General features: G+C 47.5%; 1 protein-coding gene across 2 annotated transcripts in view; it reads left to right on the forward strand.

Annotated features, from left to right (window-relative positions):
- The window catches only part of LOC132382975 (endoplasmic reticulum resident protein 27-like), a 25,657-nt gene extending 18,030 nt beyond the window's left edge, over nt 1-7,627 (forward strand). Inside the window, exon 7 of one of the 2 annotated variants that reach the window (XM_059953597.1) lies at nt 6,867-7,627. In XM_059953597.1, coding sequence (XP_059809580.1) covers nt 6,867-6,899 — 33 coding nt within the window. In that variant the 3' untranslated portion in view covers nt 6,900-7,627. The remainder of the gene's footprint in view (nt 1-6,866) is intronic. The other variant, XM_059953596.1, reaches the window with a different exon arrangement.
- The last annotated feature ends 17,372 nt before the right edge of the window (nt 7,628-24,999 follow it).

Raw genomic sequence — 24,999 nt, forward strand, 5'->3', positions numbered from 1 at the left:
CCACCCTTGGGCAAGGTGCGGCACCTGCTTAGCCACATGATCAGGGTCATGTGAAGTCATGGAAGTAGGTGGTGGTTGGTCGTATGAGCAGCTCAAGTCCTGGCGATGCGACCACTGATGCCAGGCAGACAATCTCTGAAGAGTATTGATCATAACTGGGGTCACCCGTCTTGTAAAGACACTGCCCAGAAAAAGCCAATGGCAAACCACTTCTGTAGAAAAGTTTGCCAAGAACAATCATGGTGATGGAAAGCCAATGATCGCCCACTTCATACAACACGGCACTTAATGAAAAAACTTGTGCAGAGAGCTGTGAACTAGACCCAGTCAATCATTCAAATTAGCATCCCCCTATTGACTCCATCTACACATCTCACTGCCTCAAGAAAGCAGCCAACATAATCAAGGAACCTGGTCATTCTCTCTTCTCCCTCTCCTACTGGGCAGAAGATACAAAAGTTTGAACGCCCAGATCAACAGATTCTTCTATCCTGCTGTTACCAGATTCTTCAACAGATCTCTCATTAATGAAATTTCTCCCAGTTTACTTCAATGTGGTATCTTCCCCTGTAGTTATACTCCAAATCCTGTTATATGTACACTCAGTGACCATTTTACTAGTACACCTATAGACCTGCCCAATACAACTGTCTAATCAGCCAATCATGTGGCAGCAACTCAATGCATAAAAGCATGCAGACATGGTCAAGAGGTTCAGTTGTTCTTCAGACCAAACAGCAGAATGGGGAAGAAATGTTATCCAAGTGACTTTGACTGTGGAATGATTGCTGGTGCCAGATGGGGTGGCTTGAGTATCTCAGAAACCGCTGCTGATCTGGGATTTTCATGCACATCTGTCTCTTGAGCAGGGGTTCTCAATTTGGGATCTTTGGACTCCTTGCTTAACGGCATTGGTCCATGGCATAGAGAAGATTGGGAGCCCTTGCTCTCGAGATCACAGAAAAAACATCCAGTGAGTGGCAGTTCTGAGCGTAAAAACACGTTGTCAATGAGAGAGCTCAGAGGAGAATGGCCAGGCTGGTTCAGGCTGACAGGAAGGTGACAGTAACTCAGGTAACCACCCGCTACAACAGTGGTGTGCGGAGAAGTATCTACGAAGGCACAACACGTGCCTTGAAGTGGATGGGCTACAATAGCAGAAGACCATGAACATACACTCGGTGGCCGCTTATAAGGTACAGGAGGTACTTAATAAAGTGGATTTATATATGGCATGATCTGTCTGGATGAAGATTTTTCACTGTATCAGGGTGCAATGATAAACTAATTCTAATTCTAAATCTCAGTTTTGGTCAGACTGTAGAGGCCCGATCTCATTAAGCTGGAAAGAATGCAAAGAAGATTTACAAAAATATTGCCAGGAATCAAGGGGCCGAGTAGAAGGGAACAGGTTGGATAGGCTAGGACTTTGTTTCTTGGAAGTGTAGGTGACCGAGAGGTGTATAAAATCATGAGGGGCAAAGATAGGGTTTTTTTCACAGGGGAGAGGAATCAAACTACAGTTTGAGAATGAGAGGGGAAAGATTTATAAGGGGCCTGAAGGGCAATATCTTTACACAGAGGTTGTTGCACACATGGAATGAGCTACCAGAGAAAGGCTCTTGGACAGGCATGTCGATAGAAAAAAATTGGAGAGATATGGGCCAAAGGTGTGGCAATGGTTCGAGTTTAAATGGAGATCTTGGTCAGCATGGACAGGTTGGGCCGAAGGGTCTGCTTCCATGTGGTGCGACTCCGTGAATCTGTGCTCCTGTTTAGCCCTTGCATTGTGCATTCCTGTGTGTGCCACCTTTCATCCTTGCCTCTGTCAAAGGCCGAAGTAAAGATTGCTGATGAATCAGCGTACAGGAGGGAAATTGAAAATCTGGTTGGGTGGTGTCATAAAAGCAACCTCTCACTCAACGTCTGCAAAACCTAGCAGCTGGTTATTGACTTCAGGAGGGGGTAACTAAGCCGGCCCTCATCAGAGGGGGAGAGGGTCAGCATCTCTAAGCTCCTCACTGTTATCATTCCAGAGAATTACTTCTTGGCCCAGCACAAGGAGTGCAATTATGAAGAAAGCACAGCAGCACCTCCACTTCCTTAGGAGATTGCTAAGATTCAGCATGACATCTAATACTTGGACAAATCTCTATAGATGTGTAGTAAAGAGTGTATTGACCTGCTGTAGGACCAGCACCCTCAAACAGAAAATCCTACAAATAGTAGTCAGTCCATCATGAGTAAGGCTCTCCCCACCATTGAGCACATCTACACGAAGTGTTGTGGCAGCAAAACAGCATTAGAATCAGGGGTCCCCGCCATCCAGGACACGCTCTCTTCTTGCTGCTGCCATCAGGAAGAAGGTACAGAAACCTCAAGACTTCACACCAGCAGGATCAGTTACTATCCCTCAACCATGAACTAAAGGTGATAACTTCATTCAACTTCACTTGCCCCATCATTGAAATGGTCCCACAACCTATAGACTCATTTCCAAGGACTCCTCATCTCATGTTCTCAATATTTATTTCTTATTGATTTATTTATTATTACTTTTTATTTGCATTTGCACAGTTTGTTGTCTTCTGCACTCTGTTTGAACAGCCAGGTTGGGCAGTCTTTCATTGATTCTAGTACGATTATTATTCCATTGATTCGTTGAGTATTCCCACAAGAAAATGAATCTCAGGGTTGGATATGGTGATAGATGAGGGGTGATTGATAAGTTCATGGCAGTTCATGATTAGAGGGGCAGAGATTCAAAGTTCAAAGTAAGTTTATTATCATGTACGAGGGGTGAGGGGTAAGTTCATGGCCTAAGGTAGAAGGAGTCAATTTTAGAAAACCTAGCACATTTATTTTTCAACATAGTCCCCTCCTACGTGTACACACTTAGTCCAGCGGTCGTGGAGCATATGGATCCCTTCTTTGTAGAAGTGGTCCGCAGCCGGGGGTGATTGGTAAGTTCAGGCCTAAGGTAGAAGGAGATGAGTTATCAACTTCAAACTTTCAGCGTCATCACTCAAAGAGTTGAACTGCACGTGTGTGTAACGAGAGAATCTTGGTCCTCCAGGTGGTCCACAGCAGGGGTGATTGATAAGTTTGTGGCCTAAGGTAGAAGGAGATGAGTTATACAGCTCTCGTTATATGCACATGCAGTTCAACTCTTTGAGTGATTATGCGGAAAGTTTAATCTCTCTTATCTCCTTCTACCTGAGGCCACAAACTTATCAATCACCCCAAGATGCCGACCTACAAAGAAGGGATCCGTATGCTCCACGACCGCTGGACTAAGTGTGTACATGTAGGAAAAATAAATGTGCTTGGGTTTTCTAAAACTGACCCCTTCTACCTTAGGCCATGAACTTACCCCTCACCCCTCGTACATGATAATAAACTTACTTTGAACTTTGAATCTCTGCCCCTCTAATCCTTTCTCCTCAGAGATGGACTTTGCAACCTTATGCACAGAACATGGTGGACGCAGCCCGGTCCATCACAGGCAATATCCTCCCCACCACCTAGTACATGGAACGCTGCCACAGCAAAGCAGCCTCTGTCATGTCAGACCCCCCCCCCCCATCCTGCCCATGTCCTTTTCTTGCTCCAATCATTAGGCAGGGCTACAGAAGCTTTAGGTCCTACCCCACCAGGTTCAGTAAAAGTTAATCCACTTCAACCATCAGGCTCCCGAACTGGCATGGACGACTCACCGCCTCTCTGAGCTGATTCTACAACCTATTGAGTCACTTTCAAGGACTCTTTACCACAGATGTTCTCACTACTTTTGTTTAATTTGCATATTTTGGCTTCTGTTGCTCATTGGTTACTTGTCAGTTTTTGTTTAATAAATTCTATTGTATTTCTCTTTTCCCTGCAAGGAAATGAATCCCAAGCTAGTTGTTATTAATAAACTTGCTTTGAACTTCTTGAAGATCAAAAACTGCAGATGCCGTATCCCAGTCCTGATGAAGGGTCTTGGCCCGAAAAGTCGGCTGTTTGTTCTTTTCCACAGATGCTGCCCAAGTTCCTGCAGCATTTTGTGTGTGTTACTTTGGATTTCCAGCATCTGCAGATTTTCTGGTGTCATGCCCCAGCAGTGCCAGGTTTACTGAGCGGGAGCACAGCAAAGGCATAGCCACTAGAGGGCACTGTCAGACCATTGTTGCCCCACAGAGAAGCCTGTTCACGGGACGGCTCCCAACTCACTCCAAACTCAACTGCCCATCTCTGCCTCGCTCACGAAGATGAAGCCCGTAAAAAAAAATAAATCCAGAGCTTATGACATCAGAGAAGGCATGGATGGATTGTACAGAGCCTAGAAATCTTGAGAAACAGACACACAATGCTGGAGGAACTCAGCAGGTCAGGCAGCCTCTATGGAGAGGAATAAACAGTCGACGCTTCATGCCGAGGGCCTTCATCAGGACTGGAAGGGAAGGGGGCAGAAACCAGACCGTGGGAAAGCTTGTTTCTCTCTCTGATGCTCAGGACCAAGGGGTGGGGCCCACACAGAAACTGATTTTAAAATCAGTTTTACCCACTGAATTACATAAAACATAGAACAGTATAACACAGTAAAAGCCTTTTGACCCATCTGGACCCTCTCCAATGCCAACCAGTCTTTTCCTAGAGGCCCAAAACTGCTCTCAATACTCCAAGAACAGTCTGACCAATGCCTTATAAATCACAGTCTTCTTGAAATGAATGCTAACATGGCATTTGCCTTCCTCACCACTGACTCAGCCTGAAAGTGAACCTTTGGGGAATCCTGCACAAGAACTCCCAAATCCCTTTCCACCTCTGAGTTTTGAATTTTCTCTCCCCGTTTCAAAAATAGTCTGCAACTTCATTCCTTCTACCAAAGTGCTCGATCATACACCTCCCTCCACTACATTCCATCTGCCACTTCATTGCCCCTTTTCCCAATCTGTCCATGTCCTTCTGAAGACTCCCTGGTCCTACCTGCCCCTCCGCTTTGTACTTCTGGCAGACTTGGTCACAAATCATTGACGTGTAATGTGAAAAAGAAGTGGTCTCAATTCCAACCCCTGCAGGACACCACTAGTCACCAACAGCCAACCAGAAAAGGTTCCCTTTATCCCGACTCTCTGCCTCCTGCCAATCAGCCAGTATTCTGTCCACGCAAATACCTTCCCTGTTACATCGCGGAATTGAATTTAGGAGCCGAGAGGTAATGTTGCAGCTATATAGGACCCTGGTCAGACCCCACTTGGAGTACTGTGCTCAGTTCTGGTCACCTCACTACAGGAAGGACGTGGAAGCCATAGAAAGGGTGCAGAGGAGATTTACAAGGATGCTGCCTGGATTGGGGAGCATGCCTTATGAGAACAGGTTGTGTGAACTCGGCCTTTTCTCCTTGGAGTGACGGAGGATGAGAGGTGACCTGATAGAGGTGTATAAGACAATGAGAGGCATTGATCGTGTGGGTAGTCAGAGGCTTTTTCACAGGGCTGAAATGGTTGCCACAAGAGGGCACAGGTTTAAGGTGCTGGGGAGTAGATACAGGGGAGATGTCAGGGGTAAGTTTTTTACTCAGAGAGTGGTGAGTGCATGGAATGGGCTGCCAGCAACGGTGGTGGAGGCAGATACAATAGGGTCTTTTAAGATGCTTTTAGATAGGTACATGGAGCTTAGTAAGATAGAGGGATGTAGGTAAGCCTAGTAATTTCTAAGGTAGGGACATGTTCAGCATTATTTTGTGGGCCAAAGGGCCTGTATTATGCTGTAGGTTTTCTAAGTTTCTAATAACATGGGCGCTTACTTTGTTAAGCAGCCTTATGTGCATCACCTTACCAAAGGCCTTATGAAATTCCATGTAAGCTACATCCACTAACTCTCCTTTGTCTATCCTGCCTGCTATTTCCCAAAAGGATTCCAACAGAATTCCAACTGTGCTGACTTTGGCCTACTTTATCAAGCACCTCCAACTACCCTGAACCCGTCCATTTCCCAGACACCTGACCTCATCCCACCGCCCCGGCTCCATAACAGGGATAGAGTTCCCTTTGCACTTAACTCACCACCCGACGAGAGTCTGCAACAGCACGTCATTCTCCGAAACCTGTCATCTCCAACGGGATCCCACCACAAAGCACATCTTTTCCTCCCCTCCCCACTCTCTGCACGACTGCTCCCTTTCTCCACTTATCCCTCCCCACTAATCTCCCTCTTGTCACTTACCCCTGCAAGTGGGGCAAGTGCGACACCCCCATTCAGGGCCACAAACAGTCCTTCCAGGTGAGGCAGCCCTTCACCTCTGAACCGTCAGGGTCCCTCACTGTGCTCGGTGCTCCCAGTGCGGCCTCCTCTGCATTAGTGAGCCCTGATGTCGATTGCTTCGTTGGCGGGATTTCCCAGTGCCATGCATTTTAACTCTGCTTCCCATGGGCTCCTCTTTACAGTGACAGCGACCCAGGTTCGATTCCCGCCGCTGCCTGTAAGGACTTTGCATGTTCTCCCTGTGGCCGCGGGTGCTCCGGTATCCTCCCACAGTCCAAAGACGTACCGGTTGGGAGGTTAATTGGTCATTGCAAATTGTCCCGTGATTAGGCTGGGGTTAAATCGGGGGATTACTGAGCGGTGCAGTTCGAAGGGCTGGAATGTTCTATTCCACGTATATTGTACTATATACAATGTATAGTATTGTATAGTATAGTCTTATATTCAAGACAGAGATTGATAGATTTAACAGAAGCAAGAGATTATGGGGTTAGTGTAAGAAAGTGATGATGAACTAAAGCAATACCAATGATGTTATTGAACAGGAGAGAGGGACAGATAGGCTTCATTTCATACGGTGTCTGTCACCGGAGACTGATACTGCCCGTTCTGTTTTTCAGCTGCCGAAGAAACACCCGTCGGAGGAGCTGTGAATCGCAAGGATCCTCTTTAAGCCGTTCATGTTGTGTTCAGTCACTGAAATAAAGACACACCCTCTGATCACTGCGAAGAGTTTGCTTCAACACCTGTTATCAACCAGAGGAGCAGAATTGGGCCATTCAGTCCATCGAGTCTGCTGTGCCATTCTGTCAAGGCTGATTTATTCTCACGCTCAATCTCATTCTCGCGCCTTTTGCCCATAACTTTTGATACCCTTACTAATTAAGTACCTATCACCCTCTGCTTTACCCAATGACAACCTCTGCAGCTGTTTATGATAATAAATTCCACAGATTCACCACCCCCCCCACCGGCTAAAGAAATTCCTCCACATCTCTGCTCTAAATGGATGTCCCTCGATTCTGAGGCTGTGCCATCTGGTCGCAGACACCCCCACTTTAGGAAATATCCTCTATCCACTATTGAAGTCTTTCCATATTCGGTAGGTTTCAATGAGATTCCACCCCACCTCCCCCATTCTTCGAGGCTCCAGTGAGTACAGACCCAGAGCCATCAAATGCTCCTCATACTTTAACCCTTTCGTTCCTGGGATATTGGCTGTAGGTCAAATATTAACCTGACTTTCCATTCAAATAATGATCGACAGACCCATACATGTCAACCAGACTCACTTTATCCTATCTTTCCCCGTTCCAATTTGTATCTCCTTTTTGGGATTTTAAAATCACTCATTAAAACTACAGTGAAACTAAATCTCCGGTGCAATCTTCTCTGTCCAGAATGTACTCCAACCCCGTACAGTGTCAAATAGTGTAAACACAATTCATATGTCCACCTGGGCATAGTCGTTACCTTGGATGTGGGCAGTCAGAACGGGTGGACCCTCTGTCTACTACGGTTGTTGGGTACAATTAACCTTCACAGCCTGTGACAGGGTGGTGGAGATGCTCATCATGATGGGCCAGCACTCAGTGCCCACTTTATCTTGTGCCTCTCGTACCACAGGAAGAGGCCCCCGAGTGTCTTCCACTGCTGGGGCCCGTCCACTTCAAGCTGCGACACATTGTGCGTCCAGAGATTCACTGCTGCACACCAACGCATGGTTATCTGAGTTACTGTCACCTTCCTGTCAGCTTGAACCATTATCTTCCGACCTCTCTCATTGACAGGGCATTTTCACCCCCAGAACTGGGTATTTTTTTGTTTTTTTTTCACACCATTCTCTGTAAACTCCAGAGACTGTTGTGCATGAAAATCCCAGGAGATCAGCAGTTTCTGAGATACTCAAACCACCCCATCTGGCACCAATGGTCAAAGTCACTCAAGATCACAGTTCTTCCCCATTCTGATGTTTGGTCTGAACAACAACTGGACCTCTTGACTATGTCTGTGGAACGCAGCAGGCCAGGCAGCATCTATAGGGAGAAGCGCTGTCAATGTTTCGTGTGTGTTGTTGTTTGAATTTCCAGCATCTGCAGATTTCCTTGTGTTTTCTCTTGACCATGTCTGCATGCATTCCTGCGAAGATTGGCTGATTAGATATTTGTGTTAACGAGCGGGTGTATAGGTGTTTCTCATAACGTGGCCACAGTGGTTGTGTGAATGGGATGGGCAGTAGATTTTCAGGAGGCAAGGACTAGGGTATTGGTCTGAGTGAGTGAAAAGGGAGCACATCCTTCCCTGGATACTGAATCAGATTAATCACTGTGAAAAGTCTTGAGTTTTTGTCAAACCCTTCTAACAGAGTGAAATCTGTCAGTGAGCAATTTCAAGTCCCTGCGTGTCAATATCTCTGAGGACCCAATATATCCATGTAGCTATAAAGAAGGCAGGACAGCAGCTATATTTCATTGGGAGTTTGAGGAGATTTGTGACCAAAGACACTTGCAAATTTCTACAGGAGTACTTGGAAGAGCATTGTAAGCGGCTGCATGTCTGTCTAGTGTGGGAGGGGAGACCTATCTTCCCCATCAGATTTCTGAATGGATACTGAACACAATCTCACTACTTTCTTTAATTTTGTGCTGGCGCGTGGCCGAGTGGTTCAGGCGTTCGTCTAACGATCTGAAGGTCGCTGGTTCGAGCCTTGGCTGAGGCTGCGTGTGTGTCCTTGAGCAAGGCAATTAACCACACATTGCTCTGCGATGACACCGGTACCAAGCTGCTTGGGTCCTAGTGCCCTTCCCTTGGACAACATCGGTGGCGTGGAGAGGGGAAGGCTTGCGGCTTGGGAAACTGTTGGTCTTTCATAAAAAAAAACCTGCCCAGGCTTGCGCCCTGGAAACTTTCCAAAGGCGCAATTCCAAGTCTATCGAGACTAACGGAGGCCTAATACTACTACATTTTATTTCTAGTTTTGCCCTACTTATTTAATTTAACTGTCTAATATATATACTTACTGTAATTCAGTTTTTTTCTTTCTATTATCATGTATTGCATTGAACAACGACAACAAATTTTACGACATTTGCCGACAATATTTAACCTGATGCCGATTATGTATCAGTGTCCGTGTATAGAAGCTAATCTAATGTATTTATCATTATTGTGTTCTTTATTTTACTGTGTTTTTTAATGCCTCATCTGATCCGGAGTACCAATCCCTTTGTTCTCCTTTACACCTGTGAACTGAGGAATGGCAAAAAACAGCAATCTTGTATCTCGAATCTTGAAATGGGCAGTTGGCATTTCATCCGGAATCTCCATTGCCTGGGCAGCCGAGCTCCTCCAATATCTTGTCCACAATGTCGCCTGGTTTACAGAGAGTGAAACCCAGCTGGGGATCCTGGTTTATAACCTGGCTCCTGCGGGCATTCGGAGACTGACTTTGGGGCGCGTTTGGGGGTGCTGGGGGCTGGTCTGCAGTCAGGCTGTGCCGGGGGGTAGTTTCCGGGGGTGGGATGTTGTAACAAGGACTTCTCCAGAAGTTAAGCGGTGGTAGAAGCAGGGACTTTTGTTTAAACTCCTGTGATAAAAGTCCTTGGGTTTTGTGGCGTCTGATCCCCGTCCACTTCCACAGACACCCCGGGGGTCGCGGTCCGAATACATTGAAACAATTAAAACCAGCGGAACACTTGGACTTCGGATGCAAAACAGGTTTTCTTTTTCGGAAAATTCCCCCGGCCACAAAGATGAATTGGGCCTCCGACTGGCCGCTTTCATGGGAGGGCAAACACAAAGTGCACTGCCGATGCTGTGGTCAAATCAAGACATACAAAAAAGCTGGATGAACTCAGAGGGTCTCAGCCCGAAACGTTGACTGCTCCTTTCAACGGATGCTGCCCGACCTGCTGAGTTTTTTGTATGCTTTAATGGGAGTGCGGCTGCGGAAATTATCCCGTTTTGCAGCCCGTGTCCCTCAGTGCTGATTGTTCACCGTTGGGATCCAGTCTCTCACCCCTTCCCTGGGGCAGCCGACCCGCTCCGGTCCCCTCGGGATACCCCACACCCCAGGCCCCGTACTTGGACCAAGCCCCTTCCTCTGCCCAACAGGACCCCGGGGATTCCCCAATGTCCCCACCCCAACAAAACCCTGGGGATTCCCCAATGCCCCCACCCCAACAAGACCCTGGGGATTCCCCCAATGCCCCCACCCCAACAGGACCCCAGGGATTCAACAAGCCCCCACCCCAACAAGACCCTGGGGATTTCCCAATGCCCCCACCCCAATGGGATCCCAGGGATTCACCAAGCCCCCACCCCAACAAGACCCTGGGGATTCCCCAGAGCCCCCACCCCAATGGGACCCTGGGGATTCCCCCAATGCCCCCACCCCAACGGGACCCTGGGGATTCATCAAGCCCCCACCCCAGTGGGACCCCGGGGATTCCACCCCACCCCCGCCATGTGCGCCCCGCTCCTGCCCTTGTACTGACTCCGAAATTCAGCACCATCCTCCTCCCCACACCAGGAACACCCCAGTACACCGAGACCCGGCTCCATACACCCCCCCCCCGACGCTCATCTAGCCACCCTCCTCCCCTTCCCCAGGGCTCAGGGAAACATTTACCCTCCACCAGACCCAGGAACCAGCCCGCACAGGGTCCGCCTCACAGTTGTGATGTTTCCCCTCAGATACTTAAAGGAAAGTACGCCTTCTCTCCCCCTCCCCTCCCCTCTATCCCCCACACTCTCACGATGCCCCTTACCTTCACTGACACCTCACCCTTTTTCTCCCTCTCACTGAAAACCGCACAAACTATCACTCCAGCTTCACTCTGTCCTCCTGATTCCTCACCCTCTGTCTCTCTCTCCCTGACTCTATCTCTCTCCCTCACCCTCTGTCTCTCTCTCCCTCTATCTCTCACCCTCACCCTCTGTCTCTCTCTCCCTGACTCTATCTCTCACCCTCACCCTCTGTCTCTCTCTCCCTGACTCTATCTCTCACCCTCACCCTCTGTCTCTCTCTCCCTCTATCTCTCTCCCTCACCCTCTGTCTCTCTCCCTGACTCTCTATCTCTCACCCTCACCCTCTGTCTCTCTCTCCCTCTATCTCTCTCCCTCACCCTCTGTCTCTCTCCCTGACTCTCTATCTCTCACCCTCACCCTCTGTCTCTCTCTCCCTCTATCTCTCTCCCTCACCCTCTGTCTCTCTCCCTGACTCTCTATCTCTCACCCTCACCCTCTGTCTCTCTCTCCCTGACTCTCTATCTCTCACCCTCACCCTCTGTCTCTCTCTCCCTCTATCTCTCTCCCTCACCCTCTGTCTCTCTCTCCCTCTATCTCTCACCCTCACCCTCTGTCTCTCTCTCCCTGACTCTATCTCTCACCCTCACCCTCTGTCTCTCTCTCCCTGACTCTCTATCTCTCACCCTCACCCTCTGTCTCTCTCTCCCTGACTCTCTATCTCTCTCCCTCACCCTCTGTCTCTCTCTCCCTCTATCTCTCACCCTCACCCTCTGTCTCTCTCTCCCTGACTCTCTATCTCTCACCCTCACCCTCTGTCTCTCTCTCCCTCTATCTCTCACCCTCACCCTCTGTCTCTCTCTCCCTGACTCTCTATCTCTCACCCTCACCCTCTCTCTCTCTCCCTGACTCTATCTCTCACCCTCACCCTCTGTCTCTCTCTCCCTGACTCTCTATCTCTCACCCTCACCCTCTGTCTCTCTCTCCCTGACTCTCTATCTCTCACCCTCACCCTCTGTCTCTCTCTCCCTCTATCTCTCACCCTCACCCTCTGTCTCTCTCTCCCTCTATCTCTCACCCTCACCCTCTGTCTCTCTCTCCCTGACTCTCTATCTCTCACCCTCACCCTCTGTCTCTCTCTCCCTCTATCTCTCACCCTCACCCTCTCTCTCTCTCCCTGACTCTATCTCTCACCCTCACCCTCTGTCTCTCTCTCCCTGACTCTCTATCTCTCACCCTCACCCTCTGTCTCTCTCTCCCTCTATCTCTCACCCTCACCCTCTGTCTCTCTCTCCCTCTATCTCTCACCCTCACCCTCTGTCTCTCTCTCCCTGACTCTATCTCTCACCCTCACCCTCTGTCTCTCTCTCCCTGACTCTCTATCTCTCACCCTCACCCTCTGTCTCTCTCTCCCTGACTCTCTATCTCTCACCCTCATTCTAATCTTCCCCTTCGCTTTGCACTCTTCTTCAGTCTGCTCCTCATCCTCATTCATCTCCCTACTCTATCCCAATCCTCTCAACTTCTTTCATCCCCTCTCTCTATACCTCATTCTCTTGCTCTTCCCTTTCCCCTTTGCCTCTCCCTCCCCTCTCCCCTTCATTCCATCTTGTACTCTCCCATTTCCCCTTGTCCTTTTCCCCTTTCCCCTCCCTCTGCCACTTCCCCTCTCTCCCTCTCTCTGTCCCTTCCCCTGCCTCCCTCTGTCCCTCTCCCCATGCCTCTCTTTCTCTCCCTCTCCCCTCTCCCCATCTCCCTCCCTCTTCCTCCCTCTCCCCTACTCCTCTCCCCCTTTCGCTTTCTCTCTTCCCTCTCTCCGTATATGAAATATAGCTGCTGTTGTAATTATTTCTATCCGCATTGGTATGTTGGGGCCAGGATAACTCTTCAGAGAGGTTGACATCCAGGAACTGGAAATTGCTCACTCTTTCCGCTTCTGATCCCTCGATGAGGACCGGTGAGCGTTCTCTCCTCTTACCCTTTCTGGAGTCCACAATCAGATATGTGCTGACTTTAAGTGCAGGTTTGTTGCTGCAATGTCGCTCTCCTCGCTGATATATCTGACCTCCTCCTCATCACCATCTGAAGTCCTGCTGACGATAGTTGTGCAGCTAGCAAATCTGCAGATGGTACTTTTGACTTCTAAAACCAATTGGCTGCACCGATTGATCTGGTATGATTTGGCATGTCATAGTAAAGGGGGTGAGTAGTCAATGATTTTGAGTTTTACGTTAGTAATTAATTTAGATCACTGAACAGATCTGTTTTCTCTTTTTCTGCTGATCAGTGTCAAAAAAACCAAATTAAATCCACTGTGATTCGATGTTGTAAAACAATAAAACATGAACATTTCCGGGGGGGGGGGGGGGGTGAACACTGTAAATCGGTGTTGTGTATATCTGGAGTGCCCTGCTGGGTGAGAAGCCAACAGTGATGCAGGTGGATGCTTCCCTGGTGTCATGGATTATTGATTACCTGACTGGCAGACCACAGTACGTGCGCTTGCAACACTGTGTGTCAGGCAGAGTGGTCAGCAGCACTGGGGCTCCACAGGGGACTCTCCCTTTCTCTTCACCATCTACACCTCGGACTTCACAGAGTCTTGCCATCTTCAGAAGTTTTCTGATGACTCTGCCATAGTTGGATGCATCAGCAAGGGAGATGAGGCGGAGTACAGGGCTACTTTGTCGCAAGGTGCGAGCAGAATCATCTGCAGCTTAATGTGAAAAAGACTAAGGAGCTGGTGGTGGACCTGAGGAGGGCTAAGGCACCGGTGACCCCTGTTTCCATCCAAGGGGTCAGTGTGGACATGGTGGAGGATTACAAATACCTGGGGATACGAATGGACAATAAACTGGACTGGTCAAAGAACACTGAGGCTGTCTACAAGAAGGGTCAGAGCCGTCTCTATTTCCTGAGGAGACCGAGGTTCCTTAACATCTTCCGGACGATGCTGAGGATGTTCTACGAGGCTATGGTGGCCAGTGCTATCATGTTTACTGTTGTGTGCTGGGGCAGCAGGCTGAGGGTAGCAGACACCAACAGAATCAACAAACTCATTCGTAAGGCCAGTGATGTTGTGGGGGTGGAACTGGACTCTCTGATGGTGGTGTCTGAAAAGAGGATGCTGTCCAAGTTGCATGCCATCTTGGACAATGTCTCCCATCCACTCCATAATGTACTGGTTAGGCACAGGAGTACATTCAGCCAGAGACTCATTCCACCGAGATGGAACACTGAACGTCATAGGAAGTCATTCCTACCTGTGGCCATCAAACTTTACAACTCCTCCCTCGGAGTGTCAGACACCCTGAGCCAATAGGCTGGTCCTGGACTTATTTCCACTTGGCATGATTAACTTATTATTATTTAGTTATTTATGGTTTTATATTGCTATATTTCTTCACTACTCTTGGTTGGTGTGGCTGTAATGAAACCCAATTTCCCTCGGGATCAATAAAGTATGTCTGTCTGTCTGAGTGCCTAAGACAGTATTCTGTCTGTTGTGTTGGCACGTGGCCAAGTGGTTAAGGCGTTGATCTAGTGATCTGAAGGTCGCTAGTTCGAGCCTTGGCTGAGGCTGCGTGTGTGTCCTTGAGCAAGGCACTTAACAACACATTGCTCTGCGATGACACCGGTGCCAAGCTGTATGGGTCCTAATGCCCTTCCCTTGGACAACATCGGTGGCGTGGAGAGGGGAGACCCCCAGCTTGGGCAACTGCCGGTCTCCCATAAAAAAACCTTGTCCTAGAAACTTTCCAAGGCGCAAATCCATGGTCTATTGAGACTATAGGACTACTACCACATTCTGTCCGTCAATGTGGATGTTGGACATGGTGAGGGTGGAGCGGTGTGGGACAGGTGGCAGAGGAATGTCAGTGTCAGGAGGTGGCATGGGTGCTGAAAAACTCAGCCTGAGACACCAGGCAAGGTGATTTGATTCCAAACAATTGGTTAGATTAGATAGTGCCCCCTTTTCACAACCACGAGTCCCTCTTCCTGCCTCCTTCCCACCCTCAGCCCACAATAGTGACCCATATCAGAATCAGGGTTATCATCACTCACATATGTCATGAACTTTTTTTGTGCGGCAACAGTGCAATAAATTAGCAATACATAAAATTACTACTGTACTGTGCAAAAGTCTTAGGCACCCTAGCTTTATATATGTGTCTAAGAGTTTTGCACAGTTGTATATTTGATTTTTTTTCTTGCACAGTTTACTTTCTTTTGCACATTAATTGTTTGTCAATCTTGTTTGTAGTTTTCCACTTATTCTATTGTATTTCTTTGTTCTACTGGAAATGCCTGCAAGAAAATAAATCTCTGGGGAGAATATGGTGACATATAAGTATTTTGATAATAACCTCACTTTAAGCTTTGAACTTTAATTCCAGGGTAATTTAAGTTGCATAGTTACTGTGATGAGATTTGAACTCGTGTCTTTGGATCGTCAGTCTGGGGTACGGGATTACTTGTTCACTGGTACAGCTTTTGAGCGGTCATTCTTTAAGAGTTGGAATCTGCTTCTCATAATGCAACAATCAACTGACTTGATGCAATTCTCCTTCCATCGAGCCACTGGCTCTACGTTTAATCTCCATCCATCATCGACCATAAAATACTAGGCAGGCGCTGGCCTCAGGAAATAGCTGAACTTCAAAGAACCTTTGGGGTTTTGAAGCAATTACTTGCAAGTGTGTGTGTGTGTGTGTGTGCACGCGCAAGTGCGCGTGCATAGCATTATAAGATTGATGGTAAATACATATGTATGCATAGATATAAATTGAATGAAATGTCCTTAATGCCATCTCCAAAAGACCTAATTGTTGAGGAGCGCAGACCAGATGCTTGTCTACTGACCCAGCATCCCGTTCTCAGTGGATTAGTTTGGACTGAGGAAGCCAGTGGACAACACATTTGTCGAGCTAGGGAAGAGTTTGGAATGTAAAGGTACTTATAAAACATAGAACAAATACAGCACAGTACTGGCCCTTCAGCCCACAATGTTGTGCCGACCCTTAAACCCTGCCCCCCATATAACCCTCCACCTTAAATTCCTCCATATACCTGTCTAGTATTCTCTTAAACTTCACTAGTGTATCTGCCTCCACCACTGACTCAGGCAGTACATTCCACGCACTAACCACTCTCTGAGTGAAAAACCTTTCTCTAATATCCCCCTTGAACTTCCCACCCCTGACCTTAAAGCCATGTCCTCTTGTATTGAGCAGTGGTGCCCTGGGGAAGAGGCGCTGGCTGTCCACTCTGTCTATTCCTCTTAATATCTTGTATACCTCTATCACGTCTCCTCTCATCCTCCTTCTCTCCAGAGAGTAAAACCCTAGCTCCCTTAATCTCTGATCATAATCCATACTCTCTAAACCAGGCAGCATCCTGGTAAATCTCCTCTGTACCCTTTCCAATGCTTTCACATCCTTCCTATAGTGAGGTGACTAGAACTGGTGGCACTAAACTCCCTCAGTGAAACTTCACCGCACTTTGGAATCTCTCTGATCGAGACTTTTTTCTGCATTAATGTTTTGTTTTTACACAGACTTTTTTCCATTTCCCTTCTCAGCCTTGTATAAATTATGTACAATTTATATATAATTTATATCCTGTGTGATGTTTGAATCTAAATGCCTATGAGGCTGCTGGAAGCAAGTTATTTTATTATACTCCGACCTCAACCTACTTTTGCTCTTGACAATCTGGACTGGAGTGCACTTCAAATGGAATTTTGCCAATGTGGAACGTACTTGAATGCTAATGCTTTCTTTAGCTGAGCTGAAGGAGGTGTAGATTCAAGATTCAAGTCCGTAGCCTTCTCTACTGCCGCAATGAGGCCACACTCAGGTTGGACCTTATAATCCGGCTGGGTAGCCTCCAACCTGATATTAACATCGATTTTTCAAACTTCTGGTAATTGCCTCTCCCCACCCGCCTCCACCTTCACTATTCCCCATTCCTGTTTCACTCACTCACCTTATCTTCTTACCTGCCCATCATCTCCCTCTGGTGCTCCCCCTTCCCTTTCTTCCATTGTCTCTGTCCTTGCCTATCAGAGTCCCCCTTCTCCAGCTCTTTATCTCTTTCACCAGTCAACTTCCCAGCTCTTTACTTCACCTCTCCCACCTTGTACTTCTTCCTCCCCTCCCTCCACCTTCATATTCTGACTTCTCCTCTTCCTCTCCAGTCCCGAGGAAGGGTCTCGGCCCAAAACGTCGACTGTTCACTCTTTTCCGTAGGTGCTGCCTGAGTTCCAGCATTTTGTGTGTGTTTCTCAAGGTTGTTTAATGTCATTTCCTGTACACAAATGTAAGGGAAAGCAAAATAGTTGTAATTCTGGATCTGATGCAGCACAAAAAAGTCATAGTGAGGTCAAGAACATAATAATAAAGACCACAATAAATATAAATACATAAGATAGCTTATATGCATAGATTGATTCTATGGCCATAAAGTAACACTAGGCACAGGTGTGTCTGTACATGAGGCGACTCTGACCTCTGACAAGAAATGATAAAGTAGCGGTGGTGGGGGGAGCAGTTATTCATTTGCTGGAAGTAGGAACACTGAGGAGGTCATAATTCCAGCAAGTCCTGAAGAAAGGTCTTGGCCCGAAACATTGACAATCTACAGTATTCACTTCCATAGGCGCTGCCTGACCTGCTGGTTCCTCCAGCACTGACTGTGTGTTGCTTTTTGATAATTCCAGGGTTCACCTTCCTCCAGGGGCTCAGAGGATGCTGTAATATCACTGAAACCGTTTGTGCCCAGTCCAGTCCAACCATGGTGCCTACAACCTGCCTCAAAGGGAGGGCAAAAGTTACATGAAACTGCAAGGAGAGATAAGGTTGATTGTAGGAAATCTTTCTTCATAGCAGAGGTATTGAAAACATGAAGGCATGTGGGGCGCCACGGTAATGTAACGGTCAGTGTGACATTGTTACAGCTTGGGCGTCAGAGTTCGGAGTTCAATTCTGGCACTCTCCGTTCGTCCTCCCTGGGGAATGTGTGGGTTTTCTCTAGGTGGTCCGGTTTCCTCCCACAGACCAAAGACAGACCGGCTGGGTTAATTGGTCATTGTAAATTGTCCTATGATCAGATTAGCGTTAAATCGGGGTTGTTCGGGATTGAAGGATCGGAAGCCTATTCCATGCTGCATCGCTAAATAAATAAATAATGTATAGGGGACGGAATGAAAGGTTTAGTGGGAACTTGAGGAAGTGCATTTTCACTCATTGGATGACAGAGACCAGTGTGAGTGGAACACAATGCATTGTTCAGTCTAAACCCATGCATTATGAATGGGCAAAGAACAATCACCAAGGTATAGAAAGCTACAGAGACAAATGTTTGGATATGTGATGAGTACAAATAGGTACTTGATGGTCAGCACCAATATGATGGGCCGAAGGGCCTGTATTTTCACTGTATGACTCTATGACCGGGATCTTTTGAAATGTTGTATATTATGGTTGGCCATGGAGGAGTTAAACATGGAGGAAAACATTGAGCTCGAATGGCTCAAGGTTAGTGGAAGCAGATAAACCAATTACCTTTGTTCTTGCCATGTGCTCGAAGGAATGAAGACTACCATTTTGTGAAGCTGCTCTGTAACCTCCATCCTGTGAACTGTGTGATGAACTGATTCTTGCTCTGGGATAATCTAATCAGAACAATTGAACACGGACCCAAGGGGCTCCTGCTGTTGACCTGCTAAACCTGAGAACGTTCTCAGATAAGCCGTGAATTGTCTACAACAGAAGTAATCTCATTATCTCAGCCCAGTGTCTGGGTGAGCTGGTTTGACTGGTTGGAACCAGAATCGAAGGGAACAAAAGCAGTCATACAAGGCATGAGGTTGTGTAACCCTTGGCTACATCCAATGGGAAAGGGATGTGGGTCAGTCAGATGACCCATAGCCAATAACACTGAAATGCAACATTTGAACTGGGAAGGAACAAATATAAAAGCAGAGACTTCAGACGCGAAGTAGCGATAACTCCAGAGATTCACCATTACAAAGTAGAACCCACATGTGACCATAATATATATATATATTACAAAATGATAACATGGATGTTCTTTCTATCTAGGTATTTACAATGCCTAAAAAAAGTATTCAACCGCTGACCCCCCAGACATTTTCCCATGTTTTATTGTTTTATAACATTGAATCACAATGGATTTAATTTGGCTTTTTTTTGCCACTGATCAACAGAAAAAGACTCTTTCGCGTCAAAGTGAAAACAAATCTCGACTGAGGTGATCTTCGTGTTGCCTGCATTCTCTGTGTTTGATCCAGATTTCCATCACCGTCTGTTTATTTATTTCCATGCAACGGCATGCTCCTGGCGTTCTACGAGGCAATGGCAATGGAAGACATCATCCTACAGGAGGCACATACTAGTCCCAGCTGGTCCAGGTTGAATATTTCAGCTATTAAAGTGGATTGGAGGTGTATATGCTGATAACATTCTGGTGGCATGGTATCACAGCGTTCAGCACAATGCTTTACAGCACCAGTAATCACAGATTGGTCAAAGTCAAAGTAAAGTTATTACTGAAGTACATATATGCTACCATGTTCTACTATAAGATTTATTTTCTTGCAGGCGGTTACAGGAACACGAATGCAAAAGAATTTGTGAAAAAAATAAGACTGTTAAACAACCAATTTGCCAAAGATGACAAATTGTGCAAAAATATAGATAATAACTGCCGGTCTCCCATACAACCCTGCCCAGGCCTGTGCCCTGGAGAAACCTTCCAAGGCGCAAATCCATGGTCTCATGAGACTGACAGTTGCCTATTTGATAAATAATATTGAGAACATGCAAGACAGAGTCCTTGAAAGTGAGTCTATAGGTTATAGAGTCATTTCAACATTGAGGTGAGTGAAGTTATCCGTGCTGGTTCAGAAGCCTGATGGTTGAGGGGTAATAACTGTTCCTGAACCTGCCGGTGTGGGACCTCAGGCTCCTGAACTTCCTTCCCAATGGCAGCAGTGAGAAAGGAGAACGGGCTGAATGGTGAGGTTCCTTGATGCTGTTTTCTTGTGGCAGCGTTCCTTGCAAAGCTTTGTCTGTTCACATACAATTGTTATTACATTTCTCCTGTAAGAAAATGAATCTCAAAGTAGCGTTTGGTGACATCGATGTACTTTGATAGTAAATTTACTTCTAACTTTTGAACTTTTGAAATTTCATTGATGTGAAGAGTTAATCTCTCAACTGATCTTGTTTGACCTGTTAAATCTCTCTTGCAATTTTTCCCACATGACTGCAAACCTTTCAGGTCACGATGCCTCAAGCTCTGTCTCTCTCTGGACATGAGAAAGAAAGGGCAAAAGGCCCTTCAGCCCATCAAACAAATTCTGGCATTCAGTAAGAACCCATGCTCCATCTCCATTTTCCTGCCTGTTCCACAGGTCTCTTGATTCTCCAAATGTCAAGGATTGTAATGAGAATTATAAGGAGAGACTACATAGGCTGAGACTATTTCCCCTGGAACGAAGGAGGGCCGATGAGTGACTTATAGAGGTTTATAAACCCGTGAGGGCTGTAGAGAAGATGGATGGTCACAGTCTTTTTCCCAGGACAGTTTAAAACCAAAGGACAAAGGTGACAGGGGAAACATTTAAAAAGGACCTGAGGGGTAACTTCTTCACACAGGGGGTGGTGAGTATATGAAGAGGGGAAGGTGGTGGAGGTGGATAGAATTACAGTGTTTAAAAGACCTTCAGACATGTACATGGAGCAAAAAGGTTCATGGGCTAAGGGTCTAATGCTTGCAATAGGACTAGCTTGGATAGACATCTTGGTTGCCAGGGACTAGCTGAGCCCAGGAACCTGGTTTTGTGCTGTGTAAAGCCTTATTTATATTTCTGCGTCGCATGTACGCCGTAGGTACCGCTTACCCTACGGCGTACCTATGCCGTAGGGTGACATGCACCTCCCCGTAAAAGTAAATCACGTGCCGCAGCGATGCAGACCACAACAACTGTGATTGGTCCGCTTTGTAGCCTCGCATTTCCTCCTACGCATTTCCGGTTGCTTCTCCTCCGCCGTGTCTGTACACCGATGCGAAATAGATGAACCAAATCGTCAAATCTACCTGCCGACATGCGAAAATGTTTGAAATGCATTTCCTCATCCATGTCTCTCACGAAAAAACTCAACATAGTGGCATAGAAACCCCACCGCCAACTAGCGTTTTGGCGCACAGCAACGCATGCTGGCTACGGCGTAGAGCAATGCAGAAGTGAAAATCAGGGCTACGGTGTAGCCCATATGCACAAGTATAATTCAGCCTTAACATTATGGTTCTATAGTCTCAAACTTGCAAATCAACTACAGACTCAGAACCATCAGGTGAAGAAGATTCCATAAGATTTTCATCCCTCTGAGTGAAGAAATTTCTGCTTCCTCATTTCTGATCTAAATGGGCTGCCATTTATCTAGAGACAGTAGCCCTCAGTGTTAGATCACTACCCAGTTGGGACACCCTTTTTAGCAGTTGCCCTAGCTAACCCTCGCAATTTTATACAAGATGATGTGATCAACTTTTACATAATCTCTTTTGGGGATGTAATCTCATCCTCTTCGGGTTGTGGATGTCTCAGGAGCTGTGGAACGAAAGCCAGTGAAGACTAGGTTGGTACACCCCCATCCCAGGTCATAGAGTTCCCTGGTGGCATCATTAAGACCAGGGGAGGCATGAGGGCCAGTGACACCTAGGTGGTGAGTCACCGGCCGATGAGTTTGAGCCCAGGGTCCAGTCATCGGCGTGACCAGAACTTAAGGCCTGAGGATCGGGGTCCTGTCTTTAGAGAGTACTGGGGTCAAAGCACAAAGGTCGATCAGAAGTCCAAAGTCGAGGCCCGATGGCCAAAGCCCTGTGTCAGTAAGTCTGCGAGTCCACTGGTGAAGTTGGAGGTCCGAAGTCTGCGAGTCCACAAGCCCAATGGAAGCCTGAGGCATGGAGGCAGCCAGTCCTGTGGTTGGGAATGGATGGGAGGAAGGAAAGGGACTTGTTCTGCTGTTGTTCTGCCAAGCATTGTGGGCATGCTGAATTGGCACCAGAATGTCTGGCAACGCCAGCACATCTTTAGGTTGTATTGGTTGTTAATGAGAATGATGCATTTCACTTCCTACTTTGATATATTTCTGATGGTGATAAGATTGCAACTTCAAAGGACACCGGTCCCGAAAGAGCCTCTGTCAGCGGTAGGCCTCACTAATTCCTGTCTCCCTCGGCGAGGGCTCACGCTGAGCTCTGCACAGTGTGAACAGCTCGTTGCCATTGCTGAAGTTCTCTCGTAGCTATGTTCCTGGTTCGGCCTCGTCAAGGCACCCGGGATTTGGCGGGAGAACCGGCTGAGTCCAGTGGCGACAAGAGCTGTCGGCACACTCCTCTCTTCAGATGGAAACGGGTCCATCGCAGGAGGGTGGCGGTTTACAACCAGGGAACAGTTCTGCGAAGTTTATGAGTCAAGTGACTATGTGGAACACCAGCGTGTTTCAGATATAACGACTGTCTGATCTGGAATTAAGCAGGAACACATGTTGCCCAAGAGGTGGATTCTCCGTTCCTGATCAAACGAATGCTTAGAAGTCGGCGTAGAGGATGGAGAGTTGGCCCCGGTACTCGAGGAGTCTTCCCACCTGAAAGTGCAGACTCTTCCACGTGCATGCGGCTTCCCTCCGTGACTCGCCCAGGCTACGATGCCAGGGTAGGCACTGAGGTCAAGGCAGACCCTGTCTTGTTGTACCATATGTGGCTTGTGGGATGCTGGGGCAATGGCGGATCAGTATGCCTGTGTGTCTCCCTCCAGCAGCAGGAGGGGAACTCTCCTCTTTATGTTGCAACCTGTTCCTTTGGTCTGAAGTGTGAAGTGTGCCCAAGGCTTCTGTCTTCTTGTGAATGAGGATTTGATTCTTACTGCAAAGCATCCATTTTCTCCGGTGCATGGGAGGAAGTGAGAAAACATTAGGGGGTTGGGGGAGAATTCAAAACAGTAGCAAATAAGAAGCAGGAGTTGGCCATTTGGCCTTTGAGACTGTTCTGCCGTTCTATAAGATCATGGCCGTGGACTCAGCTCCAACAACCTACTTTAATTCCCCTGTTCTGCGACCACCTACTTAACTGTTTCTTAAGTATATTTAATGAGATAGCTTGCCCTCAATGTCACTAAGACCAAGAATGGATTGTGGACTTCAGAGAGGGTAAGATGAGGGAACACAAGCCGGACCTCATAGGGGAATCAGAATTCGAAAGAGCGGGCAGTGAGCACTTCCAAGTCTCTGTGTGCCAACATCTCTGTGGATCTATCTGGAGTGCAACATATCCACGCAGTTAGAAAAAAGGCCCGGCAGTGGCTATATTTCATTAGGAGTTTGAGGAGATTTGGTTTGTCACCAAAGACACTTGCAAATTTCTACAGATGTGCCGTGGAGAGCGTTTTAACTGGCTGCATCACCGTCTGGTATGGGGAGGGGGGATGGTGGATGGGGCTACTGCACAGAATCGAAAGTTGTAGAAAGTTGTAAACTCGGTCAGCACAGTCATGGGCCCTAATCTCCCCAGCATCCAGGACATGTCCTCTTCTCATTGCTATTGTAAAGGAGGAGGTCCAGGAGCCTGAAGACACAATTTCAACAATTCAGGAACAGCTTCTTCCCCCCATCGTTTGAGTTCTTAATGGACATTGATTCCATGAACATTACATCGCTGCTTTTTTGGACTACTTATTTAATTCAGTCAGTGCCCCCCAAATTCCATCAGTATGTGGGCTTTGCAACGAGGGGGGGGAGAACGTGTTGGACCTGGTTTACACAAACATTCCCGACACGTACTGGGCAGAGCCCTGCCCCCACCTCTGATACTCAGACCACATCTCTGTTATGCTAACCCCAGCATACAGACCGCTGGTCAGGCACTCCAGACCAGTTCAGGTGAAAACCTGGCCAGCAGGAGCCATCTCTGCTCTTCAAGACTGCTTTGAGAACGCTGACTGGCACATGGTCAGGGAGGCTGCAACCGATGGCAACCTATTGGGCCTGAACACCTCCCTCTGCAACTGGATCCTAGACTTCCTGACTAGGAGACCTCAGTCAGTCCGGATCGGGAGCAGCATCTCCAACACCATCACACTGAGCGTGGGGGCTCCCCAGGGCTGTGTGCTCAGTCCACTGCTGTTCACTCTGCTGACCCACGACTGTGCTGCAACACACAGCTCGAACCACATCGTCAAGTTCACCGATGACACGACCGTGGTGGGTCTCATCAGCAAGAACGACGAGTCAGCTTACAGAGAGGAGGTGCAGCGGCTAACGGACTGGTGCAGAGCCAACAACCTGTCTTTGAATGTGAACAAAACAAAAGAGATTCTTGTTAACTTCAGGAGGGCACAGAGCGACCACTCCCCGCTGAACATTGATGGCTCCTCGGTAGAGATCGTAAAGAGCACCAAATTTCTTGGTATTCACCTGACGGAGAATATCACCTGGTCCCTCAACACCAGCTCCATAGCAAAGAAAGCCCAGCAGCATCTCTACTTTTTACAAAGGCTGAGAAAAGTCCATCTCCCACCCCACATCCTCATCACATTCTACAGGGGTTGTATTGAGAGCATCCTGAGCAGCTGCATCACTGCCTGGTTTGGAAATTGCACCGTCTCGGATCACAAGACCCTGCAGCGGATAGTGAGGTCAGCTGAGAAGATCATCGGGGTCTCTCTTCCCGCCATTATGGACATTTACACTACACGCTGCATCTGCAAAGCAAACAGCATTATGAAAGACCCCACGCACCCCTCATACAAACTCTTCTCCCTCCTGCCGTCGGGAAAAGGCTCCGAAGCATTCGGGCTCTCACGACCAGACTATGTAACAGTTTCTTCCCCCAAGCTATCAGACTCCTCAATACCCAGAGCCTGGACTGACACCTTACTGCCCTATTGTCCTGTTTATTATTTATTGTAATGCCTGCACTGTT

This window comes from Hypanus sabinus, chromosome 29 (genome assembly GCF_030144855.1).
Source record: "Hypanus sabinus isolate sHypSab1 chromosome 29, sHypSab1.hap1, whole genome shotgun sequence".
Taxonomy (NCBI): Eukaryota; Metazoa; Chordata; class Chondrichthyes; order Myliobatiformes; family Dasyatidae; genus Hypanus; species Hypanus sabinus.